Raw genomic sequence first — 19,534 nt, 5'->3', positions numbered from 1 at the left:
GCAGAGACCCTCAGAACAGAACAGAGAAGACACCAGACTGGGAACAGCCCACCAGCACCAGCTAAGCCCAGAAGGAATAGGATGGGGACACGGTGGGGGTGTGGAGAGTGGGTGGGAGGTGGGAGCTGGGAGGGATGCATGGCAAAGGGCAGCAGGGGAGGGGCCCCTGAGGGAGGCTTGAAGTGAGATCTGTTGAGCACCTGCCAGGTGCCAGGCACTTTCCATTCTTTTCTTTTTTTTTTTTTTTTTGAGACGGAGTCTCGCTCTGTCGCCCAGGCTGGAGTGCAGTGGCTTGATCTCGGCTCACTGCAAGCTCCGCCTCCCGGGTTCACGCCATTCTCCTGCCTCAGCCTCCCAAGTAGCTGGGACTACAGGCGCCCGCCACTACGCCCGGCTAATTTTTTTATATTTTTAGTAGAGATGGGGTTTCACCGTGTTAGCCAGGATGGTCTCGATCTCCTGACCTCATGATCCGCCCGTCTCGGCCTCCCAAAGTGCTGGGATTACAGGCGTGAGCCACCATGCCCAGCCTGCACTTTCCATTCTTATTTCAAGGACTCTTCCAGCCTCTCTGAGCTGGACATTTGATAAGGAGCCCAGGGTCACACAGATGGTGAGCAGAGAAGCCAGGATTCAAACCAGGTCTTTCCAACCCCAAAGCCTGTGCCCTTCCTACTCCATCACACTGGGGCAAGAGCTTTTCAAAGAAACGAGTAAAGGACAAGAGCACTAGGCCACAGGGAGCCAGATTCGCAAGGCACAGAAAGCAGAGAGGGATGAATCCCCCAGTGCCTGAACTCCTCAGTGACTATAGAAGGGGAGGAGAGAAAGGAGCAGGGACCAGGGATTCCGGGCGCTGACACGGCCTCAGATGCCTTGCCTCCCCACCTCTGTCCCCAGCCTTCGACACTCCATCCAACCCGAGGGCACAGAGGCTCTGCATGAAGAGAGGAGCCCCGCCCTGGGAGTCTGGGGTCTTGTGTTCCATCCCAGTTCTTTCTTCCCTGGTTTTCTGGGTGGCAGTACCCCCTCTGGGCTTCATCGCTTCACCTGTCAATGGGACTAACATTTATCACCTACTTGAAGGCGACGCCTGGACCTCTTGAGGTCTCTCCCAGCTCTGAGATGGCTGGCTCCAGAAACCCCCAGGTTTCCCCACCCAGCCAGCCCCCTTACCTCTGTGGGCCACACTGAGTAGGGCCTCCTGGCTGAAGCGCTGGCTAGCCGAGTTGGTGGCCACACATCGGTAGGGGCCTGCATCATTCTCCTGAACATCCAGGATCTGAAGGACGCCGTTGGGAAGCGTGATGAGCCTTGGGAAGAGGGGAGCGGGCAACTGTGAGGTGGGCAGGGGGCCACAGGGAGGGTGGCTCATGGTAAGATAAATGCAAATTAAAACTCTAAGATACCAGGCCGGGTGCGGTGGCTCACGCCTGTAATCCCAGCACTTTGGGAGGCCGAGGTAGGTGGATTACCTGAGGTTTAGAGTTCAAGACCAGCCTGACCAACATGGAGAAACCCCGTCTCTACTAAAAATACAAAATTAGCCAGGTGTGGTGGCTCATGCCTGTAATCCCAGCTACTCGGGAGGCTGAGGCAGGAGAATCGCTTGAACCTGGGAGGTAGGGGTTGCGGTGAGCTGAGATTGCGCCATCGTGCTCCAGTCTGGGCAACAAGAGTGAAACTCTGTCTCAAAAAAAACTCTAAGACACCATTTTCACCTATTAGATTGGTGAAAATCAGAAGGCTTAATAACACTCCATGTGGATGAGGGAATGGGGGATGGCACTCCTGCCTCAACGGTGGATGAGGGAATGGGGGCTGGCACTCTTGCCTTGACGGTGGCCCTGCCCATACACCATCTTTCCAGGGCAAGTTGGTGATATCTCAACATCAAAACTTCTAGGGCTCTATCCCACAGATACTCTCAGATGTGTGCACAAGAGCACATGTTAAACGATATTCACTCCAGCATTGTCTGTAATAGCAAAAGACTGGAAACAACCCAAGTGTCCATCTGCAGGGTGGGAACTGGCTAAATTGGTTTGGGTACATTCGCACAATGGAATGCTAGGCAGCTGCTAAAAAGGAGGCAGCTCTGTGTGTGCTGATAGAGGGCCATCTCCAAATGTGTTCTGGTACAAAACAGTGTGTGTGGGGACATGTAGGCTTCTATGCTTGCGTATACACTGAATGTTCCTGGTGTTGGTGGTTGTCTCTGGAGAGGGGACCTGGGATCCAGGGGACTGAGGGTGGGAGGGATTGACTTTTTATTATATATCCTTCTATACAGTTTGAATTTTTAACCCCTTGCCCGTATTACCTTCTCCCTCCCTTGATAAAATATTCTTTATTCACACTATCTCATGTGACCCTCAAAACAAGCCCAAGACGTAAAGGGGGTCACGACCTCCATTTTACCAGTGAAAAATAGGGTTGGAGGGAGGAGGGTATTTTCCTGAGGTCTCATAGGTGGAGCAGAGTGAAAGCTCAAACCCAAGTCTTCTGGTGCCAAATGTCATATTCATCCTACCTGCCTGTCTCGGCAGTCATTGGATGGCTGAGAATGCCCTTGGAGAGGACGTGGTCTCCAAGCAGAACCAGCCAACATGTATGTTACTTAGACGGGGCATGATGGATGAGGGTGTTCCCTGCCCTCTGGGCTAGAGAAATAGAAAGGTCCAGAGACCTTGCTTGAGAAACGATGTAATCTGGGATAGGGAGGTCTCCATGGGGGTTGGGATATTGGGGACCAGAGTGGGCTCTGAACTAAGGAGGGGGTGAATGGGTCCCTCAGAATCCTCCAACTGGGATCCCTACAGGGTCAGCTCCAGGTTGAGAGTCCTAGTTTATCAACAGAGCAAACGGTACTGGCCTCTGGGATGTAGGCTGGGCCAAGGTCAGAGAGGGAAGAGGGCAGTTGTGCGCTTGGTGGAGATCCCTTAGCTCCTGGGGAAGTGGGGTCTAAAAAAATCTAAGCATGGGACAGGAGAAGTAGCTCAAAAGCTGGGGAGGAAGAACGTTCTAAATAGGGGCCCTACAAACATGCCGTGGTCCAAAGACTTAGAGGACTTAGAAAAAAATACAGCCGGGCGCGGTGGCTCACGCCTGTAATCCCAGCACTTTGGGAGGCCGAGACGGGCAGATCATGAGGTCAGGAGATCGAGACCATCCTGGCTAACACGGTGAAACCCCGTCTCTACTAAAAAAAAAAAAACAAAAACAAAACAAAACAAAACAAAACAAAACAAAACAAAACTAGCCGGGCGAGGTGGCAGCTACTCGGGAGGCTGAGGCAGGAGAATGGCGTAAACCTGGGAGGCGGAGCTTGCAGTGAGCTGAGATCCGGCCACTGCACTCCAGCCTAGGCGACAGAGCGAGACTCCGTCTCAAAAAAAAAAAAAAAAAGAAAAAAACCCATAAATGTGCCCTGCTCTTTCCTGCATGGCACAGGCAAACCCACCTCTGCCCCCAGCCTCTTACCCTCAGTTCCAACAGCTGTCTACATAAGTGCTGGGGCAGAGCGAGAGAAAGGGACAGCGAGGCAAATGTGGCTAGAGGGAAATCCTGGGCCAGCACCCAGTCTGTTGCCAGAGAAGAACGAACAGGAAAGGATGAATTGGGGAAGGACAAGAAGGACCCACCTAGCAAACAGGCCCCACCCCCATCCATCTAATGTGCTCTTCCTCCAAGATCTTTCTTTCTCCTCTTTTCCCCTTGGTCTAGCGAGCTGACTATGCTGCTGGGAACTGCCTACATTTCCTAACCCCAATGTTTCTAGGTCTTTCCAGGGAAAAGTGTGCTTCAAGTACTCAAGAGCTAGTCTCTCCTTTGAAAAAATAACATTCCCTTAATTATGTGTGTTGAGTGAATGAATGAATGAACAAATGAATGAATGAATGAATTCCTTTCCCCAGATATGGTGCTATTGCTGCAGGCGATAGAAGCAAGGGGGAACCACTTTTAGTGTTCATCTAAAATCTTTTCTGGCCAGGCTTTTTGGGAGGCAGAGGCAGGAGGATTACTTGAGGCCAGGAGTTGGAGACCAACCTGAACAACATGGTGAAACCCAGTCTCTATGAAAAAATACAAAAATTAGCCAAGGCATGGTGGAGCACACCTGTAGTTCCAGCTATTCAGGAGGCTGAAGTGGGAAGATCGCTTGAGCCGGGGCGGTAGAGGCTGCAGTGAACCACCGCACTCCAACCTGGGTGGCAGAGTGAGTCTCTGACTCAAAAAAATCTTTTGCTTTGCTAAAATGTGTTTTTAGAAGCTCTGTCCTTGGAAAGATGTTCAAGATATATTAGTTAGTAGGGGGAAAAAGTAAAAAAACAGTGTTTATGAAGAAATTCTACTTTTAGAAAAGAGAAAAGTTATGTTAGGATATACATAGAAAAAGTCAAAGGTGGCAAAGCTTGTGTGGTTTATGGGGCTTTTCTGCAGGAATGGGATCGGGGGATTCTTATTTATTGTGGCTGTTAAGAGGGTTTTTTTTTTTTTGCAATTAATGTGTATCCATTAGGAAATATAAATTTTTAAAATGTAAATTGCTAATAGTCTGTGCCCTTGTACACTTTGCTTTATAACTTGGGCTCTAACACAGAAGCACTGTGACATGGTGGAGAGAACTAGTTTCAATGTATGTGATTTTAGCAAGTGACATTCCACATCTGGGCCACAGTTTTCTCGTTTGAAAAATGGGTTAAATAATTCCTGTCCTGCCTACTTCACAACTCTGACCCTCTTAATGTGTCTTGAGCTCACATTAGATAATGGACATAAATATATTTATGAATTGCAAGCTCTAAACACATGTTTACAATGGTGTAACCCATATATATATTTCAAAAGACTGCAAGGAAACTCTCAAATTGGTGAAAGCTGTGTTCAGTCAGGAGGTGACTTTTTTCCCCTTTCTGTAAAGTTGGTATACTTTACCATTTTAAAAGAAATTCAAATTTCATATAAAATAAAAGCTACTTATAGAATGAAAAACAATCTCAAATCAAAAGGAAGGGATTATTCTTTTTCCAACCTCAAACCTGAGTCTGCTGCCCCTACCCACAAAAGGCCACTTGGGTCCCAAGGATTAAAGAACACGGAAGAAATGACGAAGCTGCTCTGAATTTCCCAAGGGCCGAGGAGCCCCCACCCTAAGCCCTTGAGATGCACCCAGGGCAAGGGGATACTGGCTGGGAGTCACATGAGATTGACAGAAATGGCAACCACTGGGAGAGGGTAGGGCAGGAGCCCATGTTATTTAAGTCCCTTAGTTACGTGTTTCTTATGAGTGAATGGCGATAATAAAATTATTTCAAGTGGATCCAGATACATGGCTTTTTATCCTAGAAGTTATATTATTTATTTTTATGGCTGTCTTCTATTTATGGCAAGTGTTGCTGGTTTTCCATTTTATTGCAGTGAGATAATGTTCCTTTTTAAAATGTGTTCAAGTTACAAAAGAGCGAGTTGATGTAAAGAAAATTATTGGCCGGGCGCGGTGGCTCAAGCCTGTAATCCCAGCACTTTGGGAGGCCGAGACGGGCGGATCACGAGGTCAGGAGATCGAGACCATCCTGGCTAACCCGGTGAAACCCCGTCTCTATTAAAAAGTACAAAAAACCAGCCGGGTGAGGTGGCGGGCACCTGTAGTCCCAGCTACTCGGGAGGCTGAGGCAGGAGAATGGCGTAAACCCGGGAGGCGGAGCTTGTAGTGAGCTGAGATCTGGCCACTGCACTCCAGCCTGGGCGACAGAGCGAGACTCCGTCTCAAAAAAAAAAAAAAAAAAAGAAAATTATTAAGTGATTGTGTAAATGGTATAAGTATGGTCACAGTTATGAAGGTGGTTTGTGAATGCCTGGGATTTGGGAAACATTGCTCTCATTGATTACTGGTTCCCATGGAAGAAAAATTATCCCCTAGATTATCCCATTATTAGAAAATAGTATAAGTACCAGGGATTTGCCTTGGGCTCTAGTCTTTACCATCAGTTCCAAACGAAGCACATACACCCTGATGCAGTGTGTTTATTAACTGCACATGTGCACACACTACACCAAGGCATATGGTCTCCTTCAAACCACTGGGCTGAGTTTATGAATAGCATATTTGTGCATGCACTATATCTGGGCATGTGTAAAAATACATACCTTGGGCATAATCAAGTTGCTGTTTTAGACATTTCTTTATTCCCCCTACACAATGTGCCGGGACATGCGAGCCCAGCTTATTTATAGATGAGGATCACTTTTCAGAAGACTTGGGGGCAAACACTCCCAGAGTCCAGAAACTGACAGCTCTGGCCTCCTGGGTTAGGTTTGTGGCTTCAGGGGATGACGCCTGAGCTAGACGTTGGGGATGGTGGGGAGGTCTGAAACCCACTGGTTTGCTGAGAAGCTTTGGGGAAGTAACTTATCTGCTCCCAGCCACAGTTGGACTACAGATTTCTAAACCCAACTTTAATTTTTTAAAAAATTATAGTCGTAATGTGATACAAACTCCTTCAGACCTCTCTGGTTCTGTACCCAACTACTAAATGACACCTACCAGAAGCCTGTGTATCCTCCACATAGGGTGCTGGAGTCTGACACTCTTGAGTACTAAGCTGTGTGACCTGGGGCAAGTTATTTCTGTCTCTGATCCTCCAATCCCTCATTTAACAATCCAGATAGGCCGGGCGCGGTGGCTCAAGCCTGTAATCCCGGCACTTTGGGAGGCCGAGACAGGTGGATCACAAGGTCAGGAGATCGAGACCATCCTGGCTAGCATGGTGAAACCCCGTCTCTACTAAAAAATACAAAAAAACTAGCCGGGCGAGGTGGCGGGCGCCTGTAGTCCCAGCTACTCGGGAGGCTGAGGCAGGAGAATGGCGTGAACCCGGGAGGCAGAGCTTGCAGTGAGCCGAGATTGTGCCACTGCACTCCAGCCTGGGCGACAGAGCGAGACTCCGTCTCAAAAAAAAAAAAAAAAAAAAAAAAATTCCAGATAAAAATACCTACCATATTCATATGTACAGACCTGAATGTTCATGAAGTGGTAAGAGAAAAAAAAAATTAAAGTTGCAATATAATCCCATTTTTGTTTTTGAAAAGAAAAGATGATTCAACAAAAAACTTAGTATGTACAATATAATTTATTATTATTATTATTATTTTGAGATGGAGTCTTCCTCCATCACCCAGGCTGGAGTGCAATGGCGCCATCTTGGCTCACTGCAACCTCTACCACCTGGGTTTAAGCAATTCTCCTGCCTCAGCCTCCTGAGTAGCTGGGTTTATAGGTGCTGGCCACCATGCCCAGCTAATTTTGGTAATTTTAGTAGAGATAGGGTTTCACCATGTTGACCAGGCTGGTCTTGAACTCCTGACCTCAGATGATCCACCTGCCTCAGCCTCCCAAAGTGCTGGGATTACAGGCGTGAGCCACTGCACCAGGCCTATGTTTTGTTTTGTTTTCTTTTTTTTAGACAGAGTCTCGCTCTGTCACCCAGGCTGGAGTGAAGTGGTGCTATCTTGGGTCATTGCGACTTCTGCCTCCTGGGTTCAAGTGATTCTCCTGCCTCAGCCTCCTGAGTAGCTGGGATTATAGGCATGTGACACCACGCCTGGCTAATTTTTTTTTTTTTTTTTTTTTTGTAGAGATAGGGTTTCACCAAGTTGGTCAGGCTGGTCTCAAACTCCTGACCTTGTGATCAACCCACCTCAGCTTCTCAAAGTGCTGGGATTACAGGTGTGAGCCACCGCACCAGGCCTAAATTTTGTATTTTTTGAGAGATGACGTTTCACCATATTGCCCAGGTTGGTCTCTAACTCCTGAGCTCAAGCGATCCACCCATCTTGGTTCCCAAAGTGTTGGGAGTACAGGCGTGAGCCACTGCGCCCAGCCACATTGATATGAATTTAAAAAATGCATCTGCTAGAAATATAAATTAAAAGTAAATAGAGGAAGATATGAAAATAAGAAATACCTATGTTAAAGGATGATTGGAAGGGTTAAGTGAGAAAACATGTAAAAGGCGCAGCACAGTGCCTGGCCCAAGGTACACTCCCATTAAGTGGTTCATGTTGTGACTTTCAACATGGGGAGATTTTGCTGCCCTCTGCTCCCCTCTCTGGGGGGCATCAGGAGTAGGCTCTCGCTTGGTTCTCACTTGCCCAGATCATCTGTTCTGGGTTCACGGAACTCCCAGGAGGCACCCGTCATCACACAGTGGTGAGAGCCTCCACATTTAGAAAGGCACAGAACTGAAAATGTCAGCATTAGAAAGGCTGGGTCAGCATTTCCCAGGGTTCACTCTCTAGAATGCTCATTCATGGGATGTTAAGGGGCTCCTGGGCAAACGAGCCTCGGAAGTGCTCCATTAAACAAGGCCCACAGATTCTCATTACACCCCTTCTCAGGGTCTTGCCAACTCCAGGAGGGAGATTTACAGGCAGTTTCCTGTTCTTATTTGATCATAGAATACTTCATTCAAGAAACATTTAAAGGGACTAACATTCTATAAAAGCCACACTTTGGGAAACCACAATCTAAATCAACTTTCATTTGTTTTCCGTTTCATTTCATAGGTGGGAAGGAGAATAGGCTGGGTGAGAAGTGACTCTCTGAGGACCAGTGTCACCAAAGTCAACAGGATCTCTCTCTCTCTTTTTTTTTTTTTTTTTGAGACAGGGTCTCGGTGTGTTACCCAGGCTGGCTGGAATGCAGTGGCATTATCACAGCTCACTGTAGCCTCGATCTCCAAGTGATCTCTCTCAGCTTCCCAAGTAGCAGGGACCACAGGCGCCACACTGCCACGCTGGGTTAATTTTTGTATTTTTTATACAGACAGGGTTTCGATATTTTGCATAGGCTGATCTTGAACTCCTGGGCTCAAGCGATCCTCCTGCTTTGTCCTTCCAAAATGTTGGGATGACAGGCGTGAGTCACCACACCCAACCAGGATCTCTTATGTATGGACCGCTCATCCTCTTCCTCCCTCACAACTATCTTGTGGCTTTTCTACCCCAAAGTTTCTCCTACAACCCCCAATTTTATCCACACATGGGCAAAAGTCAGAGGAGCTGGGACAATGCGACACAGGCAAGAGAAGGTTGGTTCCAGAGGAGAAAGGGCAGTGTTTCAGAGACTGAGGAACCCCACTTCCACCAGGACGGGAGAAGGATCTAGCTGGTAACTACGGCTACGGAGATATAGTGGGAGGACTGCAGGGTGACTGGGAAAGGCCTTGGAGCCACATTTCCAAAGATACATAAGAATTTAGCGGGTTATGACTGAGTCATGAGACCAACTCAGAGACCACAGATGCAAATGAGCCTTGTGGTTTCTGGTCACACTGTATACACATCTGGACCTACCCAGGAAGCCACAAGAGGGACCAACTCCAGGGCCTAGCCTCTGCTTCCCTTCTGCCCTGGAAGCTTTTCCCTGGGATTGCTCTACCCATCCATTGCCTTTACAGAGAAAGAGGAGAGGGAAAGAGGAAAGACCTCTACAATTCACTTCTCAGAGGGCTGCGCCCCACTGGCTGGAACTGAGAGAGAAGTGATGCATCTAGAGTGGAAACTCCGGAGGAACCCTGAAAAGAGAAAACCTTCCCAGCAGCCTCCGGGAGCCCTCAACAGACAACCAGCATTCTGCCAATGGCTCACGGCATGGCTTGGGATAAACCACAGCTCCTCTCTGGCCCTCAGTCTCCACAGTAAAGCAAGTGGTTGGACTAGATGTGCTGGGAAGGACTCTACTACGACACCCACCCAGGCTCCACAGCTCAGTGGGTGGCTTTCCTCCCAGGGAGCAAAAACTTCTTGTCCAACTTCTCTTTGGGACCAGACATGAGCCAGGAGTCAGGCGGTGCTTGACACTCAAGTCAGCTTAGGTAAATGCAGCTACCTTGACTCTAAGAATCTCAGCTCTGAGCGCACCCCAGAGCCCTCTCTACCCCGCCTACCAGGACCCGCTCCCCTACAGGGCACTCACCGAGGCTCCTCAGGCAATGTCACCTGGTCCTTCTCCCAAGAAATGATGGGAGCTGGCAGCCCTTCAATGTGGCACTCAAAGCGAGCTGTCCCGTTCTCCTCCACCGTCTGAGACTCCGGGTGCAGAGAGAAGTCTGCGAGTGCTGGGGACAATGAGACACAGGCAGGGACGGGAGAGGAGTAGGAGAGAGAGGCCACAGCAAGCACAAACAGTGAAACACGTCCGCGTGGAGACACAGAAACAGAGTCATAGAAACACAAGCAGAGCCAATTCAGACCGAGGGAGACACAACAAGAAGTGGTGATTAGTGGTCAGATGCTGCCAGCAGAATGAATTCCAAAGCCTCCCTGCCCAACATCATCGTGATGGTCAAACTATACAGTAAGATGCACATTTCTTCTGGCCTGAAAGTTATTTCATGGTGATCTGTGCCTCCTGAGAGGCCCCTAAGGGGTAAGGCTGGACCGTGGGGTTTGACTCCACATGTTCCACCTGCCGTGCAGTTCCCTTAGGAGGCAGCTTTGTGCCTCTGACACAAAGGGGGCACTCTGGCAGGCTCCCTGGAGGAAAGCACAAGCCCAGACTCTAGGACTCAAAGGGAAAGAAAGGCAGAAGGAACAGGGGAGTGGAGAAGAAGTAGGAAGATTATGGAATACCCAAGAATGAGGATAGACAATACCAGGAAGAGACCTATTGAGCAGGATGGGAGGCAGGGAAAGGGGGAGTGGGCTCAAGAGAGAGGCATTTGTGCAAGTAACTAACTGCAGATCCCACTTCACACACCCCAAGTCTAGGTTTCAGCCTCAGCCCCCCGATGCAAGCACTTACTGGCAAGCTTGACGACAGCAGCCTGGCTGGCCAGCACTCCGAGGGGGCCGTGGGCCAGGCACGAATAGCTGCCTTCAATGACCCCCACAGCCTCAGGGACTGCCTCGTCACTGCCATTGGGTGCTAGTGGCTGGGACAGCCACAGGGAACCATTGGGCAGCAGGTGTAGGTGGTCGTGCTCCAGCAGGGTGTCCCCATCCTTGCTCCAGGTCACCCTGGTGGGGGGTCCAGTGGCAGCAGCCCCCAGGCTACAGTTCAGCACTGCAGCCTGCTCTGGGCCCAGGATCACTTGTAGCGGCCCCACTCCACAGCGCAGCTCCACAGTCGTCTCCTGGGGCAACAGCAGCCCCCCTGCATAGAGGAGGAGCATGGGGCCATCAGTGTGTGTCCCCCCACCTCCCACAGCCTCTGCTCCTGAGTCATCCGAGCAGGGGGGCAAATCAAGGAGAAAGACCTGCATCTGGATCCCGGTTCTCCCCTTACTAACTGTGACTTTGGACAAACGGCTGCCCTCCTCTGTGCCTGTCTTCCCCGCTGCTGTTTCCTCATAGCAGCATTATTCATAATAGTAAGAGTGGAAACAACCCAAAAGCCCATCACCTGATAAATAGATAACTGGATTACTCAGCCATCAAAAGGAATGAAGGACTGATGCATGCTACAAGGTAGCATGAAAACTTGACGCTAAGTGAAGGAAGCCAGTCATAAGATGCCACATTTTGCATGATCTCATTTCTATGAAATGCCCAGAGAAGGCGAATCCATAAAGACAGAAAGTGGATTAATGATTATCAGTGACTGGGGGGAGGAAGGACAGGGAGTCACTGCTAATGAGTACAGGGTTTCTTTTGGGGGTGATGAAAATGTTCTAGAATTAGATAGTGGCTGTGGTTGCACAACGTTGTGAATATGAATATACCAAAAACCAGGCCGGGCGTGGTGGCTCACGCCTGTAATCCCAGCACTTTGGGAGGCCGAGGTGGGCGGATCACAAGGTCAGGAGATCGAGACCATGGTGAAACCCCGTCTCTACTAAAAATAGAAAAAATTAGCCGGGCGCAGGGGCGGGCGCCTGTAGTCCCAGCTACTCGGGAGGCTGAGGCAGGAGAATGGCGTGAACCCGGGAGGCGGAGCTTGCAGTGAGCCGAGATTGCGCCACTGCACTCCAGCCTGGGCGACAGAGCGAGACTCCATCTCAAAAAAAAAAAAAGAAAAAAAAAAAAAAAAAAAAAACCACTGAGTCGAACACTATAAAGGGTGAATTTTGTAGTATGTAAATTGTGTCTCAATTGAAAAAGCATACCAGCCTGGGTAACACAGAGAGACCCCATCTGTACAGATAATGTAAAAAGTTAGCTGTACGTGGAGGCAAGCGCCTGTGGTCCCAGCTACTCAGGAGGCTGAAGCAAGGAGGATCGCCTGAGCCTGGAAGTTCAAGGCTACAGTGAGCCACGATCACGCCACTGCACTCCAGCCTGGGTGGCAGAATGAGACTCTGCCTAAAATAAAAAAAAGCATAGCAATTCCTTTCTCATAGGGCTGTTGTAAGCATTAAACGAGATGATGTGTGAGAAAAGAATATAGTGGATGGGCGCGGTGGCTCACGCCTGTAATTCCAGCACTTTGGGAGGCCGAGGCAGGTGGATCACGATGTCAGGAGTTCGAGACCAGCCTGACCAACATGGTGAAACCCCATCTCTACTAAAAATACAAAAACCAGCCAGGCGTGGTGGCGCGCACCTATATTTTCAGCTACTCAGGAGGCTGAGGCAGGAGAATCGCTTGAACCCAGGAGGTGGAGGTTGCAGTGAGCCAAGATCGCGCCATTGCACTCCAGCTTGGGTGACAGAATGAGATTCTGTCTCAAAAAAAGAAAAAAAAAAAAAAGCACAGTGCCTGACACAGAATGGGGGCTCAGTAATGTCATTCCCTACCCTGGAACCTAACAGATGATATTGGTCATTATTATCCAATCAAAAATATGCCACTGGAGGCCAGGCATGGCGGCTCACTCCTGTAACCCCAACACTTTGTGAGGTTGAGGGCCGAGGCAGGAGGATTGCTTAAACCCAGGAGTTTGAAACCAGTCTGGGTAACATAGGGAGACTTCATCATTACAAAAAAAAATTTTTTTATTAGCCAGGCATGGTGGGAGGATCCCTTGAGCCCAGAAGGTCGAGGCTGAAGTGAGCTGTGATTGTGCCACTGCACTCTAGCCTGGGTAACAGAGCGAGATCCTGTCTAAAATATATACATATGCATATGTAGATCTCTCTCTCACTCTGTCTCTCTTTATACACACACACACAGAGGCTAGAAAAATACTGTATCCAAGAAACATTTAAAATGTATTATAAGTGTGAGAAAGTGTGTGTGTGTGTGTGTGTGTGTGTGTGTATGCTATATATTTTGAATGAACAAAACAAAAATAAGTCCCAGCTGGTTGGGGGAGCCACCTGGATGAAGGGAAGTCAGACATTTCCCCTTCCCCGACAATGAACTAAGTGAGCAGATCCTGCTGGGAATTAAGTGCCCCAGGTCGGGACTAGACTCAAGCCGGATTCAGAGCCAGCATGAGAGGAGGCTCCCATGGCTCATTCCAGGCCCTGGCAGCCTGCAGCCTGGTCTGTCCTGGTGACTGGAGAAGCTCAACACTCCCTGCAGCTAATTTACCCAAGGCCATGCAGGAGGCCAGAGCCAGGATTCAGGTCTCCTGACTCAATCCAGGGTTCTTTTTTCTCCCAAGGCCCCAGAAAAGCCTACAGACCCCAACACTGCCCTTGCCACAAAGGGGAGAGCAGGGAAACAGTAGAGGAAGGGATGCCATCCCGGGGTCAAGGCAAAAACACACAAAGGCCAATGTTTATTATTGGAACCAATATTCAGCAGGACCCAGCCACCATTATTCATAGAGAAATGGTCGGTTCTCCCCGTTGTGTCTCCCAACAGTTTGACCTGCTGCCTCCTTGTCTTATAAAAGCTCAGTGGCCCAAGATCCCTTCTTAGGCTCTGGTCTGACTCCTTACTGCAAGGCAGAATGGCATGTCTGAGAGGAACCAGGGACAGAGGTTGGGACAATGGCTCATATTCATTACAAGGCAAGTCGGGACTGACAGAGCCACATGGGGACATGCACAAAACAATGGTGAGGGAACCAGGAGACCCTGGGTTCTAGGTCCAGCTCCATCACAGTCTAGCCATGTGGTTTTGGCCCAGTCTTTTCCCCTTCTGGACCCCAGCTCACTGGAATGTAGCAGGTGACCTCTGAGATTCTATGATTCTATGATTATTCGCTGACATGGACACACCTATTTCTGAACAAACATAAAACACCATTGAGACCACACACGAATTGGTAAACATAGCTCTGCACTCCTGAACACGTGCACCTCAGTCTCTGCCACACTCTCCAACACCTGGACACACAGGCCAACATTTAGAACCCCTGTGAGTCTCCAGACTCCCTTCCCACCACCTCCAAAGACGAACAAGAGTGAGGGGAGAAGAGCAGTGATGGCTGCGTGAAATAAAGAGGCCAGGGCAGAAGCCAGGGCTCCGGGATTGCAGTGTGAAGGGCGGACGGAGAGACAGGACCTGACCTGGGCCGCTGCCTTTCTTAATTCATCAGATGGGTTCTGCTGGACACCTCTGGCTACACAACTGGCCTCAGTAGTACTCGTGGGTTCAGGAGGGAGAAGCGGCCCCTGCCCTCACCAAGTTTCCATTCTAATTGGGGAAACCAATGTGGCATTCACGCTACTATGGGCCACGTGCTGTGGTGGAAACAGCTTTTGACCTTGGGGAAGAAGATCAAGGTTTCAATCTTGCTGCTCCACCTACCAGCTCTGTGACAAGCCAAGCCACTTAACGTTTCTGGGACTCAGTTTCCACATGCATAAAATGAAGATGACACCACTAAGCGTGAAGGAATTAAAGAAGACAATGTATGTCAGGGCTACAGCTCAGAGCCTAATAGACATCACTCAAGGAATGGGAGCTCATTCTTTGTTTGTTTGTTCTTTCGACAGTTGTGCTCTGTTGCCCAGGCTGGAGTAGAGTGGCACGATCTGAGCTCACTGCAACCTCCACCTCCCGGGTTCAAGTGATTCTCCTGCCTCAGCCTCCTATGTAGCTGGGATTACAGGCATGCACCACCACACCTGACTAATGTTTGTATTCTTAGTAGTGACAGGGTTTCACCATGTTGGCCAGGCTGGTCTCGAACTGCTGACCTCAAGTGATCTGCCTGCCTTGGCCCCCCCAAAGTGCTGGAATTACAGGCATGAGCCACCATGCCCGGTGGGGAGCTTATTCTTTACAGGCACTTTGTAACTGTAAAGGGCTGTACAAGTGCTATTTGCTGTTCTTATCATCCAGTCCCTTCTATCTCTAAGGCCCTAGATGCCATGATTCAACTACAGGGTAGGGGGAAGGCAAGCCCGGCTCTCAGCCCAGCGGCTTCCAAATACCCATTCCAGCCACTAAGCAGTAGGTTTGGATTTCAGGGGAGAAAACTCCCACAGGACACGAATCCCTGAGCCCTCCGGCAGCCTCCCTGCCCCCTAAAGCATGTCCCGGGCTTGGAAAATCCCCTGCTGCGATGAACAAACAATGTGAACAGTTGGGGCCCGAGCAGCTGCTGGGTATGTCAGCAGCCTGGGCTCTGGCAAGCAGGACGGCCGCCAGAGGGGCTGGCGGCTGGCTGGGGAGCCCAGAGGAGGCTCCGATTCCCTTCCTGAATATTCATGGATCAGCAGATGTCTGGCTTCCCCACCTCTGAGGAACTCAGCAAGGCAGGAACAGGGAAAGCAACAGGGACGTAGACACAGAGAGAAGAGGGGGTCCTCCTCAGAGAACAGCAGTGCTGTGCCAGCAGCCCAAGACAGCCTATTTTAGTGGAAACGTCTGCAAAGCCTGAGAAGCCTCATTCCACAGATGGGGAAACTGAGGCTTGGGGAGGGGTCTCATCTCTCGGGAGACAGTCTGGGAAAACTGCCCTCTTTGACTTTTTGGTGATGAACCCAGCATTGAGGAGACAACTGCTCCTGAATAAGAGCGTTCTCTCTGTCTCTGTGCCCAACCTGATTTCTGTGCCCAGGAAGCGTATCCTTAGGGACTCAGGTGCCAGCCCTTCTATGAGGCTGCTCCTGCCTTCCCAGGTAAAGTTTTTCCTAAGTCTCAAACTGAAGCCACTTGGAGGTCCCTTACTCTTGCCTAGACAGACAAGGGGGTGTGGTGGGACAAGCCTGGCCTCAGAGTCCTGGGTTCTAGGTCCAGTCGTTCGTTGCATGACCCGGTGTGAGCTACTTTTGTCCTTTCGGCCTCAGTTTCCCCAATCTTAAAATGAGGAGTCTCCAAACTTCTCAAACATTTTCATCCAAATTCTCCCAACAGCAGAGGAACACATATTTACAAGGCTCACTGCCTGCTTAAAATGTTTTGCCTTTTAAACCTCTAGCACATTTTGCACTCTGCTCCATAACACAGCAATATTTGTTTTAATGTAAGTGTGGTTCCCATACCACCAAATCTTTTCACAAAAGATGCTCTGGGGAGGAGACCCTATTTGTCCAGGAGCTTCATGGCCAGCACTTTCTTGCCACCCCAACCCATTGTCATGGCTGACCCCCAACATTTTTAGCCCTCCCTCTCAGGGCGGGGGTGGACACATTGCAGGTGCCCAGTGGACACTTGCTGCCCGCCGGCTGTCTTGAGGGGGCCGCCCCTCCCATAATCCCTTCTCCTCAATCTCCTCAGTGAGACTCTGCCAGAGACACAGAGCTGCTGCATTTGGGAACCCTAGGGCCACCTCTCAATCTCCTTTTTCTGACAGATTATTTTACCCACTTACAGGATAAATTGGATTTTATGAGGCCAATTAGAACCCAGACAGAAAGGAGATTCGCTGCTGAGCTCTAGGGCCAGCTCAATGCTGTTTCGTGGGATTAGTGGAGGCCTGGCGTGAGTTCCATTTTTCAGTGAATTCTTAGGGAAGGGGCGTGTAGCTGGGGGAGGGGAACAACGAGGCCAAGATGGCTCCTTCATTAAGCCAGGAACTTGCCACAAACATCACATCAGTGCCTCCTCACTTCTGAATTTCAGGGCCCAACAGATTTACTACTTGTTTTCAGCCCAGGAGAAATTCCCCACGACACCATCACCATTCTCCTTTCCCAGGGAACACAAGTCGGTTCCTTCCAGAAACCTCCCTTCCCGCCCCCCACCTTGGCCACCTCCCTTACCACATGCTGAGCCCCTCCCCCCAACAGCTGGAAGGAGAGTTGGGACAGTTGCCTGGGACACAAGGAAGGCCTCAGCTCTCCCTTCATCTGCAATCCTGAGGGGAGAGGCTTAGCCTCAGCCTATCCGACAGCAAAGCCAGGCTCAGCTTGACCTGCCTACCTCCCGCTCCCCTGAGACCCTTTGCCCCTCCACACACAGCGAACCATGGCCAGTTCTCTGAAAACACATCTTGTTCCATGCATTGCTGGTGCTGCGCTCACTCCCTAGAACAGCTGTGACGTCTCTGGTTGCTTCAGACACCTCTCCTTTTTCTGCCCCGTAGAACGCTGGCACCCCCATCATCGCAGTTGTCACTCCAGATATTTTTTTGGTGGGGGAGAGGGAGTCTCACTCTGTCACCCAGGTTGGAGTGCAGTGGCATGATCTCAGCTCACTGCTACCTCTGCCACCCAGGTTCAAGTGATTCTCCTGCTTCAGCCTCTTAAGTAGCTGGGACTACAGGTGTGTGCCACCACGCCCGCCTAGTTTTTGTATTTTTTGGTAGGAAGGGATTTCACCATGTTGGCCAGGCTGGTCTCGAACTCCTAACCTCAAGTGATCCACCCACCTTGGCCTCCCAAAGTGCTGAGATTACAGGTGTGAGCCATCACGCCCAGCCTTCACTCTAGGTTTTTGACTTGCCTTTCTCCTCAACTAGGCATCAAAGTCTTGGGGTTATGTCTTAGTCAGCTTTCTAAATCCTCAGTACCGGGAACAGTGCCTAACACACAGCAGGTGCTCAATAAACATTTCTTGAATGGATGAGTGAATCCATGAAAACATCCTCGAAAAGATAAGACACAGAGCCCCCTGTGCTTTTCTAAGCATCAGTTTCCTTATCTGTAAAAACAATAGTAACTCCCTTCAGGGCGGGAGAAGATGTCAGGAAGACATGTGGAAACTGCCTAGCACACTGTGTGGCACCAGTCGACACAATACGCTTGAAAAGCAGAGACAGAACAGCAAGTCCACACTGAAAGAAACCCTGTATTTAAACATGACCAGGCTGGGGAGATCACTACCTTGCCTGTTCTCTTGCTGTATGGCTCATATGGTTAAAAAATATATTTCCCTTGTGCCCACCTGTCTCTCCCGGTATGTTCTGCTCACTGGCCAGAACTCTGTCCTGGAAACAATCTAACAAGGTAATGAGCCCCTTATAGAACCATCCAGGAGCCTTGGGTCTGCACCTGAAGGACAGCTTACTGGTCCTTGCTTCCCTGATCCCAAGGACCCCATGGGCTCCCAAATCCAGAGGATACCTCCTCAGCCTCAGCAGTGAGGCAGTAGTAGCTGGCAGCCCAGTTGGCACAGGTAACAGGGTTTGATTTCTCTGCATGTCGGGCCCCAAAACATACTCTCTGGTTTTCCTTCCTTGGCCCCCTAGCTCCTGTCATCTAACTCTGACCAGGCTGGGGTCCTCTCCCTCAGAGCCGTGCATACTCCTCCCCCTGCCCCCAAGCCTGCCTGGTAGACATCTGTTCTGCATCTGGAATTCTGTATCAAGTCTGGTTGCTGTACCATGGGAGAGAAAAAAGAGGTGGGTGGGGGGTAAGTGGAGGAGGGTGGATTCCAGAGCCCAGATAGACCTACTTGAGGGGAGAGCCTAAAGCTGATAATGTCTCATATGGTACAGAGGAGTGCAGAGTGGACTTGGGTATCCCTAGAAAGGGTGGTTCCATTTCAGTCCCTAATCATGTAACTTTGGGAAGTCACTCAGTTTTCTCATCTGTAAAACAGGCTCATACTAAAATTATTTCTTCTTTTCTTTCTCTTTTTTCTTTTGAGACAGAGTCTCACTCTGTTGCACAGGGAGGAGAACAGTGGTACAGTGGTGCGAGCTATCACAGCTTACCACAGTCTTGAACTCCTGGGCTCAAGCAGCCCGCCCACTTTTGGCCTCCTGAGCAGCAAGGATAACAGTGCACACCACCATGCCTGCCACGCTTTTTTTTTTTTTTTTTCCCCCGTAGAAATGAGGTTTCAATATGTCTCCCAGACTGGTCTCAAACTCAGCTCAAGCGATCCTCCTGCCTCAGCCACACAAAGTGCTGGGATACAGGTATGAGCCACGCATGGCACCTGGACTGAAATTATTTCTAAGTTCCTTTCAGTGCTGACATTCAATGATGCGCTAATTGTGAAATTGCTTAACTTGAAAGAGATAACTTCAGGAGAAAAGAAATGCTAATTTACATGTAAATGTGTGTTTAATTGAGTAATGAAAGCACATAGAGGATCAATGGAGGCTGAGATACCTTCTGGATAAGATTCATTATTAAAAGAAACTCCCACTGTTTGACCTGGTTCCTAACCTCCAAGATGGGGAGAGAGACCCACCCCAAATAACTGAGATTGGCCTCTGAGCCTCTGGGCTGAGAAAGGGATAGAGGAGGTGGAGAGTTCCCAGGTGAGGAGAAAGCTCTTAAGTTCTTAGAGGCCTCC

General features: G+C 49.7%; 1 protein-coding gene across 5 annotated transcripts in view; it reads right to left on the bottom strand.

Moving 5' to 3' along the window:
- The window catches only part of LOC105488419 (immunoglobulin superfamily DCC subclass member 4), a 43,880-nt gene that overhangs the window by 21,128 nt on the left and 3,218 nt on the right, over positions 1-19,534 (bottom strand). For all 5 annotated transcript variants that reach the window (XM_011752435.3, XM_071101200.1, XM_011752451.3 and 2 more), the window contains exons 2-4: positions 10,808-11,158; positions 9,980-10,121; positions 1,177-1,313 (exon numbers count right to left, since the gene is read on the bottom strand). In XM_011752435.3, coding sequence (XP_011750737.2) covers positions 1,177-1,313; positions 9,980-10,121; positions 10,808-11,158 — 630 coding nt within the window. The remainder of the gene's footprint in view (positions 1-1,176; positions 1,314-9,979; positions 10,122-10,807; positions 11,159-19,534) is intronic.

Source organism: Macaca nemestrina, chromosome 7 (genome assembly GCF_043159975.1).
Source record: "Macaca nemestrina isolate mMacNem1 chromosome 7, mMacNem.hap1, whole genome shotgun sequence".
Taxonomy (NCBI): Eukaryota; Metazoa; Chordata; class Mammalia; order Primates; family Cercopithecidae; genus Macaca; species Macaca nemestrina.
Note: the sequence above shows the minus strand (reverse complement) of the source record. Positions and strands in the feature narration are given on the sequence as shown.